The 25,419-nt window shown below is 41.5% G+C and overlaps 1 protein-coding gene, 1 long non-coding RNA gene and 1 other non-coding gene across 9 annotated transcripts in view; 1 reads left to right on the top strand and 2 right to left on the bottom strand.

The window, feature by feature from the left end:
• The window catches only part of LOC125754620 (uncharacterized), a 57,969-nt gene extending 48,714 nt beyond the window's left edge, over positions 1-9,255 (bottom strand). Inside the window, exon 1 of the long non-coding RNA XR_007409340.1 lies at positions 9,073-9,255. This is a non-coding gene — a long non-coding RNA (uncharacterized LOC125754620). The remainder of the gene's footprint in view (positions 1-9,072) is intronic.
• Positions 1-25,419, top strand: part of LOC112654455 (melanoma-associated antigen B18-like) — a 301,121-nt gene that overhangs the window by 261,440 nt on the left and 14,262 nt on the right. For 4 of the 7 annotated variants that reach the window (XM_025439016.3, XM_025438998.3, XM_049107370.1 and 1 more), the window contains 3 exons: positions 8,863-8,936; positions 10,026-11,146; positions 11,266-11,914. In XM_025439016.3, coding sequence (XP_025294801.1) covers positions 10,088-11,125 — 1,038 coding nt within the window. In that variant the 5' untranslated portion in view covers positions 8,863-8,936; positions 10,026-10,087 and the 3' untranslated portion in view covers positions 11,126-11,146; positions 11,266-11,914. Of the gene's footprint in view, positions 1-8,862; positions 8,937-9,321; positions 9,408-10,025; positions 11,147-11,265 lie in introns of those variants that run through there. The other 3 variants (XM_049107373.1, XM_025439006.3, XM_049107371.1) reach the window with 1 other exon arrangement.
• Positions 17,870-18,006, bottom strand: LOC112656051 (U8 small nucleolar RNA). Its single transcript, XR_003134068.1, has one exon. It is a non-coding gene; the product is annotated as a U8 small nucleolar RNA (small nucleolar RNA).

Raw genomic sequence — 25,419 nt, forward strand, 5'->3', positions numbered from 1 at the left:
GGATATGCTTGTGTGTGAGTTTACTGCTACACAATGGTCCAAATGGCCCCAAATAGATCTTGTCAATGAACAGTTTGCTATTATGATTGATATGTTCACACCACAATTGTGTTTCATAAAATATGTATGTTGTTTTGTTTTATTTGGTTTCATTCTTTCTTATTTCTCTATGATGTTTTTGTTTGAAGTTGATGTGTCTGTCTCAGCTATATAGCTTGGTCACTCACACATGGGACCTTTCTTGGTGTTTGTGTTTGGACTCTTTATCCAATCATCAATCCAAGAACCAGAAAAAGGAAACAAAAACTGGTTTCATTCAAATAGTAAATAGTTTGGCGCAGTGCAGAAGGGAATTGTTTGTAAAAGGGAATTGTTGTTTAAAACCATTATTGAAAAAAAATAAAATAAAACCATTATTGAGGGGTGCCTGGGTGGCTCAGTCAAGTTAGGTGTCTGCCTTCAGTTCAGGTCATGATCCTAGGGTCCTGGGATCAAGCCCCACATTGGGCTCCCTGCTCAGCAGGGAGTCTGCTTCTCCCTCTCCCCTTGTTCCTCCCCTAGCTTCTTCTCTCTCTCAAATAAATAAAATCTTTTTAAAAACCATAATTGAAAATTTCAAATATAATTTCTGTATTATATACTTCTCTGTATATATTTTATTACTTATATATCCTATACCTCATTGCTATGGCTATTTCAGAGCTATTACTCTTTAAACTCCTCTACAGTTTTAAAAAATGTCAAATCCTGAAAACAGAGTTTTAAAAAAACCATCCAGGTGCTAAGATAAAACTCCTATTGAAAGATCTAGATTAAAACTAAAGTTTAACAGGAAATACTTGTCTTGATTTAAAAGCCCAATGTTCTTTTATGAATAATTTTCTGAAAATGACAACAAATGTACACATGCCTTAATAGTTAGCACAACATTAAGGGTAGGTGCAATAGAACCTGAAACTTAGTAATTCTGGAGAGAGTTTCTTCAGTTTTGGAAAGGCATGACTCTAACTAAGCAATAAGGAAGTTAATTACTTCAAAGCTTGTTGATTCATTCTAAGAAAATACATTTTTAAATATCATATCCATCCTAAGGCTCAGCTTGGTGTCTTACATTATACATAATACAGCTGCAAAGACCCCATAAACCATGTACCACTGAAAATAGGAAAGGACCTCCCTAATGCAAATACCAAATATCACACATTAATCACAATATGCTTTGCCATCAATTTCACATTTACATATAACTGCAATGCATACAGCCATTTTGTTTTGAATGAATTTTAGGTGCATTTTAAAAATGCATTATACTTATAGACACTGACATTTTTAAAAGCTGTTCAAGTTGAAATCAAATTAGAACAAACCAGTTAATATTCGTTTTTAATAGGAACACAAATGACTCAGGGTAGGAAAAGCCAATAATGAGTTGTTCTACTTTGCCATCATAATGCGCATTTAATGTGTTGTCCTTCAACAGCAACACGATACCAACATTAACAGAACATCTGCTTTCTGCTGTTTTTCAAATGTGACAGTTTTTTTCTGAACCAACTATGCTATGGAAGTTAATTTCACCGAATTCTCTAGATGCCTTAACTAGAGATACTGAGTATATAAGCTTAACTCTTCACAGAATGTATTTATTTATTCATTACTTTATTATGCTTGTGGTTTAACAATCTTCTGAGTGGATTAATTTATTCATTGACATTGAATGAGAGCTTACTATCTCTGCTAATTAAGAATAAAAATATTTTGGGTATTCATAGGAATTGTAAGCTCTGGTACCAAAATGTTAACAATTTTTATGTATATTCAAGAGAATTATGGGTGCTTATTTTCTATATATCTAAGTCTTCTGTAATGAGTCAGCTTCTCTACCCATTCTTTAAATGCTGGCTTGCCTTCGTATTTCTTCTCTTACTCTGCTCTTTTTCTTGCCATTCTCATTCATGTTCATTGCTTCTATTTTCAGATACCTGCTCAGGACCTCAGAGGTACATCTTAAGGTCAAATCTCTCTGATCTTTTGGCTTCATATATATTTCTGCTTGCCTGATACCTTCCCTTGAATATTTATCAAAAGTGCTTCCCCTGCAACCTTTTTAAAGTTGAACTCACAGCCATAGCCCCAAATTCCATCCATTCTGATGCCCAATCTTGGTAAATTATCCACCTGTAGAATCCCCAGTCTCAGCAGGTGATGCAAGTGTGCAAGCACATGTGCATATCAGGGATACAAGCGGGCATTTTGGACACAGTTTTTTCCTACACCATCCATATGCAAACTAACATGTAAGTCCTGCAGATTCTGTTCATACATGGCTTCCTCATCTATGCAGATTTCTCCATCTCTAGTGTCATAATCCTGCGATACTGTGCAGGTATCCAGGGTTCTTTTTCCTACATGTTTTTGTTTTTGATTTTGCCTTGTTTCTCTTAATCTTTTTTCTACAATGCTGCCACAGAGATCTTTAGAAAATGCATATCTGGGGGCACCTGGCTCATTGGTTGAGCATCTGCCTTCGGCTCAGAGCATGATCCCAGGGTCCTGGGATCGAGTCCCGCATCAGGCTCCCCACAGGGAACCTGCTCCTCCCTCTACCTATATCTCTTTCTCTGTATGTCTCTCATGAATAAATAAATAAAATCTTTAAAAAAAAAAAAAGAAAATGCATATCTGATCAGGTCATTTCCCTGCCTTAATACCTTCAGTGGTTTTATTTTTCACCTGAGAAAAAACCCAAGCTCCTTACTACTCTTCCCATTGATTTTTGCACTCAAACCAAAGTGGTCTTCTTCCAGTCTGAGTGTACCAAATTTGTTCCTTTGTCAGACCCTTGCACGGGCAGATGCCTTCAGGTATAGTCGACAAACCTTACCCCACCTTTGTTATTCTAATTCACATTTATCCTCTTCCTAAATTAAAAGACTAATTCTTGAGGATAGCCTTCCCAAACTCACTGAGTCAAATAGTATCTTACTATTTTATCTCCCCGTCCTTTACCTTCATAACCTTGAACAGTTTGCAATAAATGTGTGTGTATGTCTACTGGATTTATACCTGTCTTTCCCACTAGATGATAAGCTCTATGAAGACAGTGTCTGCCCATATTTTGTTCATGATTTTATCCTCAGCTCCCAGCACAATGCATGGCCAAATTCTTTACCAGTAAATAACTATTGAATTGAAGATTGTGATATTTTATACTCAGGAAAATATTAAATTTGGGGGGTGAAATATACGAAGTCTGATTGGTATTCAAAGTGCACAGAATCAGATCAGATTCACTTATAGTAAGAATGCATGAATCTGGCTTTGAGATTCCACTTCTGACTTGACTAAAAAAAAAAACAACAACAACAACAACAACACCTAAATGTCCATCAGATGGAAACAACATAGTTTCTCCTAAATAAGAGAGCTAAGTTGGGCAGCCCAGGTGGCTCAGCGGTTTAGCGCCGCCTACAGCCTGGGGCATGATCCTGGAGACCAGGGATCGAGTCCCACGTTGGGCTCCCTGCATGGAGCCTGCTTCTCCCTCTGCCTGTGTCTCTGCCTCTCCCTCTCTCTCTCTCTGTATCTCAAATAAATAAATAAATAAATAAATAAATAAATAAATAAATCTTTAAAAAAAGAGAGAGAGAGCTAAGCTAAGAGCATATTTCCTAAAGGTCTTCTCAACTGAATGTTCAGAGTGATTCTATTGTGAGCAATGTCTTTGCAATAGATACCACATTGTTTTTCATTATAATGATTTTAATACTAGCTTATAGTTGAGACAGCTTTTATAACCACCATTTTGATTATCAAAATTCTGAATAACATGACAAAGAGAAAACAAAAGAAAAAGTGCAAAGAGGAAGTATTGAACAGTGCTGATTACAATACACAATACTGAAGAACGTTGTTTATCCCCTGTCAAGGAGTCTCTGCTTCTTCTAACCAGAAAAAGAACTCTTCTCACACCCCTCTTTTTCTATTGCTGAGTCCAAGCCTTTGCTATTTTTGATTTTGGTCAAGTTCCTGGCTATAGTAAATAGAAACTAAATACATAAATGAAAGCTTTTCCATTTCACAAGCCTCCCTCTCCATGCCTATATAAACCGGTAACTAAAAGTCATACCAGAGGCTGTGTACAATGATGCACAGAGCAAACATGTAACGTTGGGGGTCCTCAGTAAATAAGCAGTTCACATTATTTTCATTTTAAAATATTTGTCTTGCCTCCATACTCTTTCCCTTCATATCCCTGTGACTCACCAGTGGACAGGTATTTTAGAGAATGGGGTGGGAAGACCTGTGCGCCCCATCCCACAACTCCATCACACTTTAGATGTGAAAAGCAGTCTGGGGAACTAAGTGAATTACATTTTCGGGTCACAACCACTTCTTTCTTGGGACACATCTCACTTGCCTTATAGTAGTCGATAATTGGTTTTTCTGTCCCTTCTTACATGCCCCGTGAGTGCACATGCACACACAAGATGCTTAGCTGGAACATGCCACTCAGAGTGAGCATATAAAGAAAACAACTGAACAACAAACCCAAACTTCTCAACACATCAGATTTTAAATGTTCAAAATACCCCAGTATCCCTTCAGAACTTTCAAACATTGTTTTCTTTGTAAGTAAAAATATATTCTTTTCATATATGACTTGAATGACTGCTAATGTCTAGAATAACCAAATTTTTAGAATAACCAAATGTCGAGGTGCCTGGGTAGCTCAGGAGTTTAGCACCTGTCTTTGGCTCATGTCATGATCCCAGGGTCTTGGGATCGAGTCCCGCATCGGGCTCCCCGGAGGGAGCCTGCTTCTCCCTCTGCATATGTCTGCCTCTCTCTGTGTGTCTCTCATGAATAAATAAATAAAATCTTTTTAAGAAGTAACCAAATTTTTCTCTTTATTTGGTAGGCATCCTTTTGTTCCTTCATTTTGAAAAAAAAAAAAAGATTTCTAACAATCCTTTTTTTTTTTTTAAGATTTTATTTATTTATTCATGAGAGACACACAGAGAGAGGCAGACATATGCAGAGGGAGAAGCAGGCTCCCTCCGGGGAGCCCGATTCTGGACTCGATCCCAAGACCCTGGGATCTGACATTAGCCAAAGACAGGTGCTAAACTCCTGAGCCACTCAGGCATCCCTAATAATACTTCTTTTAAAGATAAAATATACAAGCCTCTAGTGTATAAGTGGACTAAACTTGTGTTGTTGGTAGGCATTTTTTTTCCTCCTTAAATCCCTGTACTTTTCCCATTTTCAGCCAAGAAAAATTTTGCCAGCTACCTGGTCGGAACTTCTATGATTATTATTATGGATATGTCGTTATTCTATTTGGCCAATTACTCCTTTCCAAGTGAATTAATGGCATTTCATTTGAAACTCCTTTTGAATTGCCTACACATTTTCTATAGAGTCTAAAATTCCTTTGCATTTGTAGTAAGTGCCGGTGACAAGCAGTAAATACTTGCAATAGGCTAGTTTACCAACCTCTCAGAATAGAATCTGAAGCCTAGGCAGGGAAAGGTATGGTCAGGTTGAGAGGCATGCTGGAAGTGAGCCGTCACTGAAATTCAGATGTCCATGTTCCAGTTGAGTGATCCATGCATCATCCCTCATTTTGTTATGTGACCATTCCTATGCCTCTGAAAATAGTAGGATGTAAGAGTAATTTATTGCTTCTTACGTTTAGAGTTGCTCTGATGCAAAGAAGAATGAACGAATGGTTGTTACTACCTACTCCATTCTTAGCATGATGCTTAGCCTTCTGTGTATTTGTTAAAGAAACAATAAGCAGAAAGAGAGTAGCTGTTGAGTTGATAAAACATGAAAACATTAATGATGAAATGACAGATCCCTTAAAGTTCAGTGTCTGAATGCAGCCTTTCAGTTTGGGGATGAGAAGCCTTAATTTTGCCTATTGCAGCACATAGCTCATTTAAGCAGTTCCCTGATGCATGCTAACAGCCATCACACACGATTGTTTCAAAGAAGGTAAAAACAACAACAAACCAAAACAACAGCATTAGAGACTTAAAACCTTTTGTTCTAAATTTAGTACAATATATGCAACTTGGGAGTTCCAGCTATAGTTATGGTCAGAAATTCTGTAATCATTTATTTTTTCAAGGTGTGATAGGCAGAATTTTAAGATTACCCCCAATAGCCCACACCCCATATAATCCTCTCCCTTTGAATGAAGGACCTATGAATATGATGGGTCACTCCCACTCCCATCACTCCCATGATTAAGTTATATTACATGCCACAGCTGACTTTAAGAAAGGGAGGTTATCCTTGGTCGACCAGACCTATTTAGGTGAGCCCTCAAAAGGGGCAAGATTCATTCTTCCTGGAGAAATGGATTCAAGTGCTGGGGATTCTCCATCAGGGAGATTCTCCACTGATGGCCCTGAAAATGAAGAGGGCCACATGGCAAGGCATGTAGTCCATTTCTAGGAGCTAAGAGTGGCCCCTATCTGACAGCCAGCAAAGAAATGGAGACCTCAGCGCTACAGTGACAGGTTAACTGGATTCGGCCAAGTGGACCCTTCCCAAAGCCTCCTGATAAGAATGCAGCCCAGCAACAAAACACTTTGAATGTGAAGACCTGAGCAGAGAACACAAATGAGTTGTATCTACACCACTGACCAAAAGAACTGTGAGATAATAGATGGGTGTTATTTTAAGCCACTAAGTTTGACATAATTTGTTATGCAGTGACAAAAAACTAAGATACTGGTATCTCAAAGGATGGATCAAGACTGATTTTTAGGACTTTCTCAAAGTTTCTTTCTTTTTTTTTTTTTTAGTTTAGAGATTTTATTGATTCACGAGAGATGCAGAGAAGGGGGCAGAGACATAGGCAGAGGGAGAAGCAGGCTCCCTGTGGGGAGCCTGATGTGGGACTCGATCCCAGGACCCTGGGATCACAACCTGAGCCAAAGGCAGATGCTCAACCACTGAACCACCCAGGTGCCCCTCAAAGTTTCAATCCAGTAAATATTTCTAAACGAGTAGTAATTCGTGAAACTTCCAAAGTATTTTCTCATATATACTTTTATTTCATCATCCCACCAATTCAGTAAAAAGAATATCCTTGGGGCACCTGGGTGGCTCAATCAGTTAAGCGGCTGCCTTCAGCTCAGGTTGTGATCCCAGGGTCCTGGGATGGAGCTCCACAGAGTCCGACTCCCTGCTTAGTGGGGTGCTTAGTGGGGAGTCTGCTTCTCCCTCTTCTTCCTCCCACTTGTGTGCGCACTGTCTCCCCTCCCCCAAATAAATATATAAATAAAGTCTTATAAAAAGGGTTCTACCTATAGATATATTTTAGCTAATAATCTCAGAAGAAATGACAGAACTCAAGAATTACAGTTCAGCAGCCCCTAAGGGATTAATGGATGACACTGATGATCATCAATGATTGCCAGCATTACCACAAAGGAAACAATAGATGTTATGTGTCTCCTAATGGAATTAACTTCAATGTCACTCCATGTGATGGAGAATTTCCATAATAAAATTATTTTATTATAAATCTGTCTTTAACTTTGAAAACCCGAATAAAATGGAACCCATTTTTAGCAAAATACAAATCACTAAATAGGTCCATAAAGAAATATAAAACTTTCATTGAACAATATAATCTGAAACTGGAGTCCTGATAACTTTTCAGGACAAATTTTGCCCTCAGAATGTACCAGAATCAGCCAGGTTGAAAGGTCATTAACATCAAATGATAAAGGAAAAGCTAATCACTACACTACATAAGCTCTTACAAGCCATACAAGAAGATGGGAAATTATTCAACAACTTTAACAGGCTAACTATCCTTGATACAAAGACCAGATGAGTATGTCCAAGAAAAAAATATTTGAGTCAAGCTCACTCATATCCATATTCTAAATAAATTCATAGCATATTCAATACAGCAGTGAATTAAATGAAGAAATAGTCTGTGTCCAAGGAATGCAAAGATCATATCACATTAGAAAAAATTGCAAATTGGAATTCACTATGTTAACAGAGAAGAGAGAGCATTTTGTCATGTTCTGAAAGAAAAAACCCTTTGATAAAAATTCAACACCAGTTCATGCTAGTGACTGTTAGCAAATGTATTAGAATTTCCATATTGTAAAAAAAAATTTTTTTAAGATTTTTTATTTATTTATTCATGAGAGACAGAGAGAGAGAGAGAGAGAGGCAGAGACCCAGGCAGAGGGAGAAGCAGGCTCCATGCAGGGAGCCCGACGTGGGACTCGATCCCGGATTTCTAGGATCACGCCCCAGGCCGAAGGCAGCACTAAACCGCTGGACCACCCAGGGATCCCCCTCCATATTGTGAAATTACCAGCACACATACATAAGTGTGAAATGTTAAAACATTCCCACTAAAGTCAGAACAGGACATGGCAGTGTGGTAAATTTCTAGTGTTCAAACCCAGACTGGTTTGCATAGCCAGCATATAGCCATACATAGGAGTAAGAAAATGAAATTTACAGTTTATGAAAAGAGATATTGAGATTCCCTAATAGAGAACTCGAAAGAAATTGGCTGTAAAATATTCAAATGTATAAGGAACTTCAGGATACTGATGTAGATCACTACCGCAAAATCAGAAGTCTAGCCACACAAAATAAATAACAATATATCATAGAAAATATACCATTCAAACAGTAGCATCATCAAAAATATACTGAAGAAAGAGAACTAAGAAGTATGTACATGGCCTTTATGGAAGCAAATATAAATAACAGACTTAGGTAAAGGAAGTCTCAAATAGCAAAATACCATGTTTATTTACCATGAGTGGAATCTTGTACACATGTCAATTCTCCTTAAATTATTTACAGATTTCTACCTTACCTGATGTATTTGGCTTCACGTCAGCAGAAGAGAAGTAGCCCAGCACCAACAAGACATCAAGGTATGACACTGAGGACTGAGGGGAGAACCCACCCAAAAAGATGGAGCAACAGAGAGGTCCCCACCCTCGGCCCCACCTACCCCTGTGAGTCTTGGAAGGCCCCAATCATGGTTGCTTGGCTCTGCTTCTAACTTACTTTCTACTTGGGGTTCTGAGGGAAATGAAAGCCTTGGTCTGAGGTGATCTGGCTAAGTTCACCAGAGGAAGAAGCCTCAGGCTCAAGCTGTCAGGAGTCAGGAAGGACCCCTGTTTGAGTTCTACATAATTCTTCCGCCAGCGGAATGGAGGGGAATACCCTAGAAATCTACCCGAGCCTTTATGGTGGAAGCCCAGGTGGGCGTGGCCGGAAGTGCTCATGTTGTCTTCCGTTAACCCCGCCCGTTAGGGGGCCCCAGAGCTTGTTGGGAGAGGTATAAAGGTGTGGTCTTATGCCAGCGAAGGGAGGAGTCCTGGGACTGGACAGATGTCAAGGTGAGTAACTTGTTGGAACTGCAGAGGTGCACTCCTTTCAGAGCTGGGGTGGGGGCAGCCCTGGTGGCTCAGCGGTCTAGTGCCATCTTCGGCTCAAGGCGTGATCCTGGAGTCCTGGGATCGAATCCCACGTCGCGCTCCCTGCATGGCGCCTGCTTCTCCCTCTGCCTGTGTCTCTGCCTCTCTCTTTCTCAGTCTCTCATGAATAAATAAAAAATTAAAAAAAAAAAAAGACTCATTTGAAAGAACTGGGGTGACCCAAAGAGCCCTGCCCTATTCCGGCGTGCCTCACCCCCACTGCCCTGAACTCGTGGCTCTAGCATGGCTTTTAGGCCTGACACCCTCACTTGCGCTTCGGGATTTGCTGAGTGGCAGGCCTTTGTCCAAAGGGGCAGCCTCAAGTCAGCAGAGGGAGGTTTCAAGGAGTCAATAAATTTCTGAGTTAGAACTGGGGTGACAACCACCCCCAGAAGGGAAGAGGTTCATGGAGTCCTGCCCACCCCTGCTTTGTGGGTTCCTAAAACAGTACCCTTAAGGGGATAAACAGAGACACCTTTTCTTGGAGCTTGGGTAGAACATCCTTAGCGAGGCTTTGCATACCATCTCTTCATATTCCAGGGTGACCTCTTCATCAAGCTAACTGCTTGCACACCCGCCTGCTGTCCCTGACCAGAGTCACCATGCCTAGAGGTCAGAAGAGTAAGCTGCGTGCCCGTGAGAAGCGCCGCCAGGCCCGTAGTGAGGCCCAGGACCTGGAGCGTGCTCAGGCCACTGCACCAGCTGCAGGGGAGTCCTTCTCCACTGCCTGTGCTCTCTCGGGAGGCCACCCTGAGAATTTTCCTGCTGCTGCAACAGCTAGCAGTCCTCAGGCACCTAAGGGAGCCTCAGGTTCCACCAGTGCTAGTGTAGCCGTGTCATGCACTGACTCAGATGAAGGTGCCAAGAGCGAAGATGAAGGAAGCCCCAACTCCTCTAGTGGCACTGAGGTCTCACGCAGAGACCCATTAAACAAGAAGGTGGTTCTGTTGGTACAGTTCCTACTGCAGAAGTATCAAAATAAAGAGCCAATTACCAAGGCAGACATGCTGAAGTTGGTCATCAAAAAGTACAGGTGTCATTTCAATGAGATCCTAAAGAGAGCCTCTGAGCACATGGAGCTGGCCTTCGGTGTCGATCTGAAGGAAGTGGATCCCATCCGGCACTGCTATGCCCTTGTCAGCAAACTAGACCTCACCTTCGATGGGACGATGCGCGAAGAAGAGAACATGCCCAAGACGGGCCTCCTGATGATTGTGCTGGGTGTGATCTTCATGAAGGACAACTGCGCCGCCGAGGAGGAGGTCTGGGAAGTCCTGAATATGATGGGTGTCTATGCCAACAGGAAGCACTTCATCTATGGGGACCCCAGGAAGGTCATCACCGAAGATCTGGTGCAGCTAAGGTACCTGGAGTACCGCCAGGCACCCGACAGCTTCCCTCCACGCTACGAGTTCCTGTGGGGGCCCAGGGCCCATGCTGAGACCAGCAAGATGAGAGTCCTGGAGTTTTTAGCCAAGGTTCATGACACGGTCCCCACTGCCTTCCCAGCCTGGTATGAAGAGGCTTTGAAAGATGAGGAAGAGCGAGCCCAAACCCGAGCTGCTGCCCGGGCTCAGACTGCCGCCCTGGTCCGAGCACGTGCCAGGGCCTTGGCTGGGGGCGTCTCCCACACTAAGTGAGGGCTGAGGCTGGTCGAGAAGGTGTGTCACCATTCTAACGGGGGCGGGGGTGGGGAGGCAGGGCCTGGCTAGTGGAGCCTGTGTCATTTGGTGTTCCTGTTGTGTATATCAGTAACATGGAATTTCATTTCTTTTTTTAGGTTGTATTTCAGATGTTGAAGTTTGATGCAGATTGTTTTCTTTGTGGAAGAGAAAAAGTGGTCAACATTCTAAGTAGTAGATGGCCAGGGTGGGTCTGGAAGGAACACAGTGAATATCATCTTTGTGTTCCTGTTCTGTCTGGTAAACTTAGGGTGTTTTTTTTGTTGTTCTCTTTTTCTTTCTTTCTTCTCTTTTTCTTTCTTTCTTCTCTCTTTCTTTCTTTTTCTCTTTTTTCCTTTCTCTCTTCCTTTCACTCTTTTGCCTTTTGTCATATTTCAAATATTATTTCTTTAATAGAAAGTTTACACTAATTTTTAAATAAAAATTTATTAATGATTTGGGTATTCATTGCTGTCTAATAGATTTAAGATTAGGAGTCTTATTCTTTAGTAAAACAAATTAGGAAGCCTTTCATGTTTACCCAAACAGAACAATAAAACATGGCATTATACCAAGCATTCCCTTTGAAATGCAAAAAAAAATTAGCAGTAAAATTACTGGGATCGGAAAATGGAGGGGAGAGAAGTAAAAGAGGCTCAGTTCTTGGTTTCCCCTATCCATTTTAGTCTGTTCTGCAAGAAGATACATAGCTAGATTTGGTTTACTTACTAAAGAATGTAGGAGAAATAAAACATTTGAAAACTAGAATTCGTGTTTGCTGGCTCATTTATTTTACAAATACTAATTGAATGTCTGCTCTTTGAAAGTCACGGTGTTAGAAGTGGGGAAGCTAGGATATAAAACACTCCTGGCCTTAGGATTGCACAGTCTGGGAACAGTAATCATATAAAGAAGATGGTACGAGACCCTCTAAGACCTAATGGACCAATAAGAAGGAGTAAAGGGGTAAGGAGGCCAGGAGAGGGTTGAGAGAAGTGGGACAGGGAGCGTGTCTGGCTGAGCCATAAGATATAAATTCTCTGAAGAAAGGCAGTTGGGGGTTTGGGGAAATTACAAGCCCCTCGGGGTGGGTGGTGGGGAGTGGACAGACAGTATTTAAGCTGCCTGGTGGGCCACGCAAGGTTGTGGGGCTGGGGAGCAAAGGGTGGACAGACAGATGCTTTCTCGGTGTTGAAGGACAACAGAATGCAAACCTGCCCTTGTGTGACTTTGGTACCATCATCGGTAAACCAGAGGAAGACCTCCTCCGGAGGCAGAAATGGAAGCTAGCCTGTGTTCTCGTTCACTGGCACTCGGACAAAGAGCGTAGTCTCGTTGTAGGCACAGCATCTTCAGGGTGCTGCTCCTCTGAGGTACAATGTTGAGGAGTTACTGTGTTGGCTCTCTCTGCTCTGAATTGGGTGGGGAGCCAGGTCCCAATTCATTGAAAGATTACCTACATGATCACAAGTGTAATTTTGCAAATTCTGACGGAGGATTAGATTCTTGGCGGCAATGAAATGAGTGAAAATTGGGCTGGTCTGGATGGGAAGGTCTTGATTTTTGACACATTCTGGGACATCTGAGTTGCATCTAGCTGGAAGAGACTCTTCCATACCCAAGTTGAGTAATTTAACCTGAACTGGAGAAAGCTTTCTTTAGTTTTGCTTGCTAAGCAGCATGAGGGTTAGTTTGGTGTTATTTGTCCTAGAAAGCTGCATATTGTGTGGTATCTCCTGAATTAAAAAATAAATTTCAAAAAAATAAAAAAAAAAAAACTCCCTGGAGCAGAAGATGGTATCATCTGCAGTTAAAAAATACGTATATCGGGCAGCCCTGGAGGCTTGGGTTGAGCGCCACCTTCGGCCTGGGGCGTGATCCTGGGATCCCAGGATCGAGTCCCACGTCGGGCTCCCTGCAAAAAGCCTGCTTCTCCCTCTGCCTGTGTCTCTGCCTCTCTCTCTGTCTTTCATGAATAAATAAGTAAAATCTTAAAAAAAAATATGTGCATCAAATCCTATGATAACTACCATTCATGGAAGACCTAGTATTTTCCACTTCCTCTGCCAAGTGCTTCATATCCGTTCCATTTATTCCATTACTCCCACAGGATGGGGCTCATCAGACATACTTTGCAGCTGAACTTGTAATTTTCTCAAGGTCACGTGGCTGATAAGTGGCAGAGCTGAGACTAGATCCCTGGTTATATTTGTCTGGGGCCCACACTTTTCCACTCCTCCAGCCTGATGCGACCTTCTGTCTCTTCATTTTCTGTTCTTACTCCAAGGTGTATCCCGGGTAATTGAAAATGTAGATGCTCTAGCCAAAGTGCTAAAAGCAGTCCCTATGAAGGAAGGTGATTAGGAGAATACAGCACAGTTTGGGGATTCTCTGTGGGCTTTAGTGAGGCTCCTCTTGTCCCAGCACGTTCCTGCATTATAGTACTTGGCTCCTAAGCATCCCCAGTGTGCCCTACTGTTCAAATTGGAAACTCATTTGCCAGCCAGCTCTTCTCTGTGTCCACTGGAGGCTGCACCGGGCTTCCTGTGATACAGATAGTCCTGAATCACCTGCTCTCCCCTTAGAGCCTTCCACCTCGCTGCAGCTGTACCTTGGAGGTCCTGTCCCTTGGTCGAACCACAGACAGCAAAGTTTAGATACCTGATTACCACAGCACATGCACACCCCCCTCCCTGCCTCATCCCTACAAGGGTATCGAAGTGTCTTCCCAATGAGCTGGTGGTTAGAGTCTTACTTCTTGCAGAATATAGTGGCTCTTGGGATGTAACTGAAGTTAGATCTAAGGGGGTTTTGTGAACAACACAGATACTGTCAGTAGGATTTTGCAGGAGTGTGGTATTTGAGACTGGCCCCTAATATGTACACCAGTGACTGAGCTTACCTAGATGGTCAGCAACCGAAGCCTCCCCGGCACTTTGGTAACTGTGGAAATCACTGTCCAGCAAACAGCTACCGAGGCTGAATCTCTTAGAACCCAGAGATCTTTTTTTTTTTTTTAGCATTTATTTATTTATTCACGAGACACAGACAGAGAGAGAGGCAGAGACACAGGCAGAGGGAGAAGCAGGCTCCTCACAGGGAGCCCGATGTGGGACTCGATCCTAGATCCCAGGATCACGACCTGAGCTGAAGGCAGGCGCTCAACCACTGAGCTACCCAGGTGTCCCAACCCAGAGATCTTTTAAGAGGAGACAAAATGATTTCTTGACATACAGACATACTATCTTGGAATAGCAAAGCCTCTTAGCACTTGCCCCAGAGGAGGATGCTGGTTTGTCTTGGTGCCTAATGGCATCTGTAAAAGTGTCCTGCACATTCAGTCATGTCGAGGGTTGTTTTGTCTAACAAGTTAAAGTTTTGACCATGCTTCATAGAAAGAGAACATTCTCATCCTGTAGAGATTCTTGAATGCACTTAGAAGGTGAGTGCAGAAAGGTGCTATTGAGTGCAAAAGGCGAGCCCACCTTAGGGAGATTTTACAAGATCCCTTTGAAAAATATGACCCAGTATTTAAAAGCACCTGTCACATATCAGGACTGGAAAAAAAAATCGAAGAATTACAAGGCAAACTGGCCTCCTTAGAAACTCCAAGAAGACAGTTGTTTTTATAACAAATTCTAATAATTGATCTTTATCAAGCACCTACTCAGTTACAGTTTGTGGGAGAAGCTGCAAGTGCTCATGGACGTGTCTTGGTCTTCTTCCTGGGCTGACAGGGAGACTACATTCCCACCCCGTGTAGGAAGGGTCATGCGACTACCGTTGACCCTGAAATAAGAACAGAAAGTGTTTGACAGCTCCAGGCCAAAGTATTTGAGAACCAGTGTACCTCCTCCATTCTTTCTCTTTCATTCAGCAGCACACCCAGAGACCCTCACTGAGAAATGGAGCCTTTGGACGGGAGCAGCCTGGACCCCTGGGTTGTCTGACAGAAGAGGCCCCCACCAACCCTCATCAGACTATGTGTAGGAGATGCGAACCTCTGTTGTTTGAAGCCTTGGCAGGTTTGCTATTGTATCAGCTATTGGACACTTTGATTAATGCACAGCTACTATCTATGGTTAGATGAATTTAAATATTTTAATAACAAAGGTAATAGTACATATATTCTTGTGGAAACTTCTAACAATACAGATAAATTACCATCTCTCCTTGCCTCAAAATTCAGCCCTGAATTCTGACAACGAACAATCTGAGGTATGTCATTTCAAAGCTGACCCAAGACTTTTTCATATGTAGATGTGCTATAAAAATGTTTCGAATTCTTAAGATTTGCCATTAACAATGTGTATACTGTCCTGCCTCTTGACCTTGACTTAATAAAATGGACACAAGATATTTCCACAAGATCTACAGATCCACCACCCTCTTTTACCTGATCCCTAGAATTATTTTTTCATTTCAAATAGGTTTATTGAGATGTAATATACAAAAACCAGCTCATACTTAATAGGTATAGTTTGATGAGTTTGATGTACGTGTACATCCATAGACTCATCATCACGATCAAAGTAAGAGACATATCCATCACCTCCGAAAGGTTCCTTGTGTCCTGTTGGTGGTTTTTCTAAAAACACTTCACGTGAAATCTCTCAAGGAAATTTTAAGTGCGTAATACAGTACTGTTAACCATAGGCACAATGTTGTACAGCATGTCTTCAGAATTAATCCATCCTGTATCGGAGACTTTCTATCAATGGAGCAACACCCCATTCCCCCCTCTTCCCAGCCCCTGGTAACTGCCGATCTAATTTCTGATTCTATGAGTATGATGATTTTAGGTAACTCATGTGAACAGAACCATGCAGTATTTGTCCTTCTGTGCCTGGCTTCTTTCATTTAGTATAATGTGTTTCAGGCTCATCCATGTTGTCACAAGTGGCAGGATTTCTTTTTTTTTTCTTTTTTTTTTTTTTTTTTTAGATTTTATTTATTTATTCATGAGAGACACAGAAAGAGAGGCAGAGACATAGGCAGAAGAAGAAGCAGGCTCCCTGTGGGGAGCCCAATGCAGGACTCAATCCCAGGACTCCAAGATCTTGACCTAAGCCAAAGGCAGATGCTCAACCACTGAGCCACCCAGGTACCCCTGGGATTTCCTCTTTTAAGGCAGAATAATATTCTACTGTGTTGACACAAATGAATAAACCCTCTTTTTTTTTTTCAATTTTACAGGAAAAGGAAGAGTTCTATTCAAGCCCAAGTTAGGACAGCCACCCTGGATACACAATCTTCAGAAAGAAAAGAGCACTTCATAGAAAGAACATTTGGTGCAGGATTATATGTGTTTTTTTTTTTTTTTTACATAAAAATTTACAAATCCTCATGACAAAGGACATTACAGAAAATTACAGACTTCATCTTATGTTTTTATTATGTATGAGGCTGTATGAGTTTCATCTTAGGGGCATTAGGGAGGTTATTTCCTTTATGTTTGGAATGTTCCTTTTTTGTTTGTTTTAGTGAAACAGATGTACAATGTGCTTGGGGCAGAAGTAGAGCTCATGTTTTAAGGTTTTGCCGAGTCATTTTGACCTTCATAAATGGTAAAGTAAAACTTCTGTGAGAGCATAGGAGCAGGGCCCATAAACATGAAAAGTTGAAAATTTATTTTATCAACTGTGTGTGTGTATGAATGTATATATATTTATTGAAGTTTATGGGGCACCTGGGTGACTCAGCTGTTTAAGTGGCTGGCTCTTGGTTTTGGCTCAGGTCATGTTCCTTGGGGTTATGGGATCAAGTCCTGCATGGGGCTCCATGCTCAGCAAGGAGTCTGCTTGAGATTCTCTCTCCCTCTGCCCCTCCCCTAACTTAACATGCATGCCTCCTCCAAAATAAATACATTTTAAAGATATATATATGTAAATATGTATGTACATTTTATTTATCACATTTTTTCTTTTTTTTGAGATGTTATTTGTTTATTCATGAGAGACACAAAGAGAGAGAGAGAGGCAGAGACACAGGCAGAGGGAGAAGCAGGCTCCATGCAGGGAGCCTGGTGTGGGATTCAATCCCAGGACTCTGGGATCACACCCTGGGCTGAAGGCAGGTGCTAAACTGCTGAGCCACCCAGGGACCCCCTATCACATTTTCTTTATTCATTTCTCTTCAATGGACATTTAGGTTCTTTCCATAACTTGGCTATTGTGAATAGTGCTACAAGGTGTGTAAAAATGCATGTATCTCTTTGAGATCCTGATTTCCATTCTTTTGAGTATTTATGCTCAGGAATGAGATTGCTGGATCATATGCTAGTTCTATTTTTAATTTTTAAAAAAGATTTATTTATTTATTCATGAGAGACACAGAGACAGAGAGAGGCAGAGACATAAGAAGAGGGAGAAGCAGGCTCCATGCAGGAAGCCCAATGTGGGACTTGATCCCAGGACTTTGGGATCACGCCCTGAGCCAAAGGCAGACGCTCAACCGCTGAGTCACCCAGGCGTCCTTATTTTTAATTTCTTGAGGAACTTCCATGCTGTTTTCTATAGTGGTTGGACCACTTTACATTCCTACCAACAGTGTACAAGGGTTCAATTTCTCCACACTCTTGCCAACACTTTTTTTTTTAATAACCATCCTAACTGATATGAGGTGATATTTCATTGTGGTTTTGATTTGTATTTCCCTCATAATTAATGATGTTGAGCATCTTTTCATAGACCTTTTGGCCTATTGAAGGAGATCTCGTCAGGAAGAAGATAGGAGCAATCAGGGCATTGCCAGTCTTGATTACACAGAGATGTTTATCATGTATTATGGGAAACTCCAATCATCAAGTTCCAAGCCCTCCTCAAAAAAGAAAGAACAGGTAAGGATCATCCTACTTATGTTTGTGCAATAATTAATTTAACCATTCTCCTCCTAATGGACATATAAATTGTTTCCCATTTGTTGCTATGATTAACAGGAGTGAAATGAACATCTTTGAACATGAAAACTGGGGCAAATGTGCATGCTTTCTCATAGAAAAGAAGCAGTAAAGCTGATTAAAGCAGGTGAATGTAAAGATTGGGAATTTTTACAAGTATTGCTGAATTTGTTCCAAAAATGCTCTAACATTTCCTTGTCTGTCCAATTAATGTGTGGGAATGCCTTACCTCCTCCTAGGCATTTTATTCATCATACTTTGAAATTTTGGGAAACTTCGGGGTGAAAGATAGTCTCATTATTGTTTTATTTTTATTTCCTTTTTTCTAAACAGGATGAGTCTGAAATATAGTTAATCCCTTAGCCCTAGAGAGTGGGATTTTTTGCATTCATGTTTTGAGTGCCTGGATTTTTCTCGGCATACTTTATATTTTGTTTTTAAACATTGTATTTATTTATTCATGAGAGACAACAGAGAGAGAGAGAGAGAGAGAGAGAGAGAGACAGAGAGAGGCAGAGACACAGGCAGAGGGAGAAGCAGGCTCCACGCAGGGAGCCCGATGTGGGACTTGATCCCGGGTCTCCGGGATCACACCCTGGGCTGAAGGCAGCGCTATACCGCTGAACCCCCCGGGCTGCCCATACTTTATATTTTGAAAAAGACATTCCTCCTTTACTTTGAAAAGCAATGACTTGACAGAACCATCAGTTGCTGAGCAGTGGAGCCAAGCACCCTTAGCTAGACGAGGCTGGAGGTCAGAGCAGTTGCCAGAGTCCAAGGGAGAGAGACCACACGTAAAGCCTCATTTGGAGAGCCCAGGGTAGGCTGGTGGTCAGCATTCTGGATCCAGGGTTGAGCATAAAGTGGAGAAAGAACCATAAGGAGAAGAGGTAGGAAATGTGGATAGAGGGTCTGAGAACTTCTGTTAAAAGGCTTGGCAAATCTCTGAATTGCCACCACCAGCTAAAGTTGTGAGGTGCTCTCAATGGGCAGGTCCACTGGATGTGAAAGGACGAGAGGTGTGCCAAACACCCCACCCTGCCTCTGAGGTCTCCTCGCCCAAAGTCAGGCAGGATATAGATGGCTTTCCTGCATCATCACGTGATCCTGGATGGGCCGGATCCTAGTAGGGCTACATCTCTTGGCAACCGTGGTGGCCCACTGCATCCTCGCCGGTGTTGCAGGCTGGGCACAGTGTTGATGGCAGAAATGCAGACTGGCAGACTGGCATTTCTCCCCGTGTACAGTGCCCTTGTCCACTGACTTTGGGGCAGTATGAGTGTGCAGGGCTGGTAAGCGATGACAGGGAGACGTCTAGGCCAGGGGCAGTGGGAGGGGCCTACCACTGCGGGGAGGTGGCAGCTGAGGGGAGATGTCCTTAGGTCAATTGCTGCAGTGCTTATGTAGATAAAGGGCTAAGTGTGGACATGTCTGGAAAAAGATGCTCTAGATGGTGTCTGCAGCTCAGGCTGTCCTCCGTGGTTCCTGAGCTCCTGGCATGCCAGAGGCCAGATGTCCTATAGCTGTATTTAGTGGTCTCTATTACCACCAGCTAGTTCTTAGGGTAAGAGGTTGACTCAGAATGCAGACATTTGTAGGGTGGATGGAGAATCTGTGACAATGGCACAGTTTATTAAACTGACCACAGATGACAGGGATACATGGAGTCCAGAGCTGTATCTTTACGGTTATAATAACCTAGACTTGACGTACTCAGAAAAAAAAATTCTGTACTAGCTGTCTCCAGGTTATCATATGCTCTGTGACACAATGTGAATTACTACTCACGTGTAGTGTGGGGAATATTTGTGTTTCTTTTTTTTTTAATTTTTTAAATTTATTTATGATAGTCACACAGAGAGAGGGAGAGGCAGAGACACAGGCAGAGGGAGAAGCAGGCTCCATGCACCGGAAGCCTGATGTGGGATTCGATCCCGGGTCTCCAGGATCACGCCCTGGGCCAAAGGCAGGCGCCAAACCACTGCGCCACCCAGGGATCCCAATATTTGTGTTTCTAAGAAAGTTGTGTATATCGCCTAAGTGGCAGCTGAGTGAGAGTAATGCACACTAAAGGGGACAGGAAATAAGGTTTATTTCCCTGTATTAGAAATTTAATAGAAGTTATATATGCTCCCTTTAGCAGGTTTCCCCCTTTTATTTGTGACTGCTGCTTTATCTTTTCTACCAATCATAACACAGATTACTCCTTGCCTCTCCTTCCACATTTGCATAAGTCTCATATTGCACAATCTTTCTGTGGCTCTACATTTTATTTGAAATCACTGTATCTATTGGATATTAGTATCATTTGGCTCAGTAAACTGCAGTGGGCCCAGAAATTCTGTCCTATAAGGACAGAAAGCTGGATATTGGCAAACATTAATAGGTGTACAAGCTACAGCCTCCCAATTTAAAAACTTTCATTTTGAAATAATTTTATTCTTACATAGAAATTGTAAAAATAGTGCAGAGAGTTCCTGTGGCTTATACAACCAAGTTCAGCCAAACAAATCTATTTATAGTGTGATAGTTCATTTATCAGAATGCATAGATGGACACTGGTAGAGTAGTATTTAACTGCAATCAAGGGACACCTGAGTGGCTCAGCGGTTAAGCTCTGCCTTCAGCTCAGGGCATGATCCTGGAGTTCAGGGATCGAGTCCCACATTGGGCTCCCTGAGGGGAGCCTGGTTCTCCCTCTCCCTCTGCCTATGTCTCTGCCTCTCCCTGTGTCATAACTAACTAACTAACTAACTAACTAACTAACTAACTAACTAAATAAATAAAATCTTAAAAAAAAAAAAAACCGCAATCAATCTGAATTTCACCAGACTGAAATAGACAGGCAATCAGTGCTTTTTGTTATGTTTTGTTTTCTTTGGTAAGTAGCTAAAGACACTTTTATCACATGTATAAATCTGTATGAATTCTACCAGAATACACAGAAATTTCCCCAACTCCCCACAAAACCCCTAAGTTCCTTCTCTTTTGGAGTTTGTTCTCATCACGATGAGTGTACTCTTTATTTATTTATTTATTTTATAAATTAATTTTTTATTGCTGTTCAATTTACCAACATACAGAATAACACCCAGTGCTCATCCCGTCAAGTGTCCCCCTCAGTGCCCGTCACCCATTCACCCCCACCCCCGCCCTCCTCTCCTTCCACCACCCCTAGTTCATTTCCCAGAGTTAGGAGTCTTTATGTTCTGTCTCCCTTTCTGATATTTCCCACACATTTCTTCTCCCTTCCCTTATATTCCCTTTCACTATTATTTATATTCCCCAAATGAATGAGAACATACACTGTTTGTCCTTCTCCGATTGACTTACTTCACTCACCATAATACCCTCCAGTTCCATCCACGTTGAAGCAAATGGTGGGTATTTGTCGTTTCTAATAGCTGAGGAATATTCCATTGTATACATAGACCACATCTTCTTTATCCATTCATCTTTCAGTGGACACCGAGGCTCCTTCCACAGTTTGGCTATCATGGCGATTGCTGCTATAAACATCGGGGTGCAGGTGTCCCGGCGTTTCACTGCATCTGTATCTTTGGGGTAAATCCCCAACAGTGCAATTGCTGGGTCATAGGGCAGGTCTATTTTTAACTCTTTGAGGAACCTCCACACAGTTTTCCAGAGTGGCTGCACCAGTTCACATTCCCACCAACAGTGTAAGAGGGTTCCCTTTTCTCCGCATCCTCTCCAACATTTGTGGTTTCCTGCCTTGTTAATTTTCCCCATTCTCACTGGTGTGAGGTGGTATTTCATTGTGGTTTTGATTTGTATTTCCCTGATGCCAAGTGATGCGGAGCATTTTCTCATGTGCATGTTGGCCATGTCTATGTCTTCCTCTGTGAGATTTCTGTTCATGTCTTTTGCCCATTTCATGATTGGATTGTTTGTTTCTTTGGTGTTGAGTTTAATAAGTTCTTTATAGATCTTGGAAACTAGCCCTTTATCTGATACGTCATTTGCAAATATCTTCTCCCATTCTGTAGGTTGTCTTTTAGTTTTGTTGACTGTATCCTTTGCTGTGCAAAAGCTTCTTATCTTGATGAAGTCCCAATAGTTCATTTTTGCTTTTGTTTCTTTTGCCTTCGTGGATGTATCTTGCAAGAAATTACTGTGGCCGGGTTCAAAAAGGGTGTTGCCTGTGTTCTCCTCTAGGATTTTGATAGAATCTTGTCTCACATTTAGATCTTTCATCCATTTTGAGTTTATCTTTGTGTATGGTGAAAGAGAGTGGTCTAGTTTCATTCTTCTGCATGTGGATGTCCAATTATCCCAGCACCATTTATTGAAGAGACTGTCTTTCTTCCAATGGATAGTCTTTCCTCCTTTATCGAATATTAGTTGGCCATAAAGTTCAGGGTCCACTTCTGGGTTCTCTATTCTGTTCCATTGATCTATGTGTCTGTTTTTGTGCCAGTACCACACTGTCTTGATGACCACAGCTTTGTAGTACAACCTGAAATCTGGCATTGTGATGCCCCCAGATATGGTTTTCTTTTTAAAAATTCCCCTGGCTATTCGGGGTCTTTTCTGATTCCACACAAATCTTAAAATAATTTGTTCTAACTCTCTGAAGAAAGTCCATGGTATTTTGATAGGGATTGCATTAAACGTGTAAATTGCCCTGGGTAACATTGACATTTTCACAATATTAATTCTGCCAATCCATGAGCATGGAATATTTTTCCATCTCTTTGTGTCTTCCTCAATTTCTATCAGAAGTGTTCTATAGTTTTTAGGGTATAGATCCTTTACCTCTTCGGTTAGGTTTATTCCTAGGTATCTTATGCTTTTGGGTGCAATTGTAAATGGGATTGACTCCTTCATTTCTCTTTCTTCAGTCTCATTGTTAGTGTATAGAAATGCCATTGATTTCTGGGCATTGATTTTGTATCCTGCCACGCTACCAAATTGCTGTAGGAGTTCTAGCAATCTTGGGGTGGAGGCTTTTGGGTTTTCTATGTAGAGTATCATGTCATCGGCGAAGAGGGAGAGTTTGACTTCTTCTTTGCCAATTTGAATGCCTTTAATGTCTTTTTGTTGTCTGATTGCTGAGGCTAGGACTTCCAATACTATGTTGAATAGCAGTGGTGAGAGTGGACATCCCTGTCTTGTTCCTGATCTTAGGGGAAAGGCTCCCAGTGCTTCCCCATTGAGAATGATATTTGCTGTGGGCTTTTCGTAGATGGCTTTTAAGATGTCGAGGAATGTTCCCTCTATCCCTACACTCTGAAGAGTTTTGATCAGGAATGGATGCTGTATTTTGTCAAATGCTTTCTCTGCATCTAATGAGAGGATCATATGGTTCTTGGTTTTTCTCTTGCCAATACGATGAATCACATTGATTGTTTTACGAGTGTTGAACCAGCCTTGTGTCCCAGGGATAAATCCTACTTGGTCATGGTGAATAATTTTCTTAATGTACTATTGGATCCTATTGGCTAGTATCTTGTTGAGAATTTTTGCATCCATGCTCATCAGGGATATTGGTCTGTAATTCTCCTTTTTGGTGGGGTCTTTGTCTGGTTTTGGAATTAAGGTGATGCTGGCCTCATAGAACGAATTTGGAAGTACTCCATCTCTTTCTATCTTTCCAAACAGCTTTAGTAAAATAGGTATGATTTCTTCTTTAAACGTTTGATAGAATTCCCCTGGGAAGCCATCTGGCCCTGGGCTCTTGTGTCTTGGGAAGTTTTTGATGACCGCTTCCATTTCCTCCCTGGTTATTGGCCTGTTCAGGTTTTCTATTTCTTCCTGTTCCAGTTTTGGTAGTTTGTGGTTTTCCAGGAATGCGTCCATTTCTTCTAGATTGCCTAATTTATTGGCGTATAGCTGTTCATAATATGTTTTTAAAATCGTTTGTATTTCCTTGGTGTTGGTAGTGATCTCTCCTTTCTCATTCATGATTTTATTCATTTGAGTCTTCTCTCTCTTCTTTTTAATAAGGTTGGCTAATGGTTTATCTATCTTATTAATTCTTTCAAAGAACCAACTCCTGGTTCTGTTGATCTGTTCCACAGTTCTTCTGGTCTCGATTTCATTGAGTTCTGCTCAAATTTTAATTAACTCCTCTTCTGCTGGGTGTAGGGTCCATCTGCTGTTTTTTCTCTAGCTCCTTTATGTGTAAGGTTAGCTTTTGTATTTGAGTTCTTTCCAATTTTGGAATGGATGCTTGCATTGCGATGTATTTCCCCCTTTGGATTGCTTTTGCTGCATCCCAAAGATTTTGAACGGTTGTATCTTCATTCTCATTAGTTTCCATGAATCTTTTTAATTCTTCCTTAATTTCCTGGTTGACCCTTTCATCTTTTAGCAGGATGGTCCTTAACCTCCATGTGTTTGAGGTCCTTCCAAACTTCTTGTGTATTAGTTCTAATTTCAAGGCATTATGGTCTGAGAATATGCAGGGGATGATCCCAATCTTTTGGTATCGGTTCAGACCCGATTTGTGACCCAGTATGTGGTCTATTCTGGAGAAAGTTCCATGTGCACTTGAGAAGAATGTGTATTCAGATGAGTTTGGATGTAAAGTTCTGTAGATATCGGTGAAATCCATCTGGTCCAGTGTATCATTTAAAGCTCTCGTTTCTTTGGAGATGTGTTGTGCTTAGAAGACCTATCGAGGGTAGAAAGAGCTAGATTGAAGTCACCAAGTATAAGTGTATTATTATCTAAGTATTTCTTCACTTTGGTTATTAATTGATTTAAATATTTGGCAGCTCCCACATTCGGGCCATATATATTGAGGATTGTTAAGTCCTCTTGTTGGATAGATCCTTTAAGTATGATATAGTGTCCCTCTTCATCTCTCACTACAGTCTTCGGGGTAACATTTAGTTTATCTGATATAAGGATGGCTACCCCTGCTTTCTTTTGAGGACCATTTGAATGGTAAATGGTTCTCCAACCTTTTATTTTCAGGTTGTAGGTGTTCTTCTGTCTAAAATGAGTCTCTTGTAGACAGCAAATAGATGGGTCCTGCTTTTTTATCGTCGGAAACCCTGCACCTTTTGATGGGGTCATTAATCCTGTTCACGTTCAGAGTTACTATTGAAAGATATCAGTTTAGTGTCATCATGATATCTATTCAGTCCTTGTTTTTGTGGAATGTTCCACTGAACTTCTTCTTAAAGGGGAATTTTAAGAGGCCCCCTTAAAATTTCTTGCAGAGCTGGTTTGGAGGTCACATATTCTTTCAGTTCCTGCCTGTCTTGGAAGCTCTTTATCTCTCCTTCCATTTTGAATGAGAGCCTTGCTGGATAAAGTATTCTTGGTTGCATGTTCTTCTCATTTAGGACCCTGAATATATCCTGCCAGCCCTTTCTGGCCTGCCAGGTGTCTGTGGAGAGGTCTG

Source organism: Canis lupus, chromosome X (genome assembly GCF_003254725.2).
Source record: "Canis lupus dingo isolate Sandy chromosome X, ASM325472v2, whole genome shotgun sequence".
NCBI lineage: Eukaryota > Metazoa > Chordata > Mammalia > Carnivora > Canidae > Canis > Canis lupus.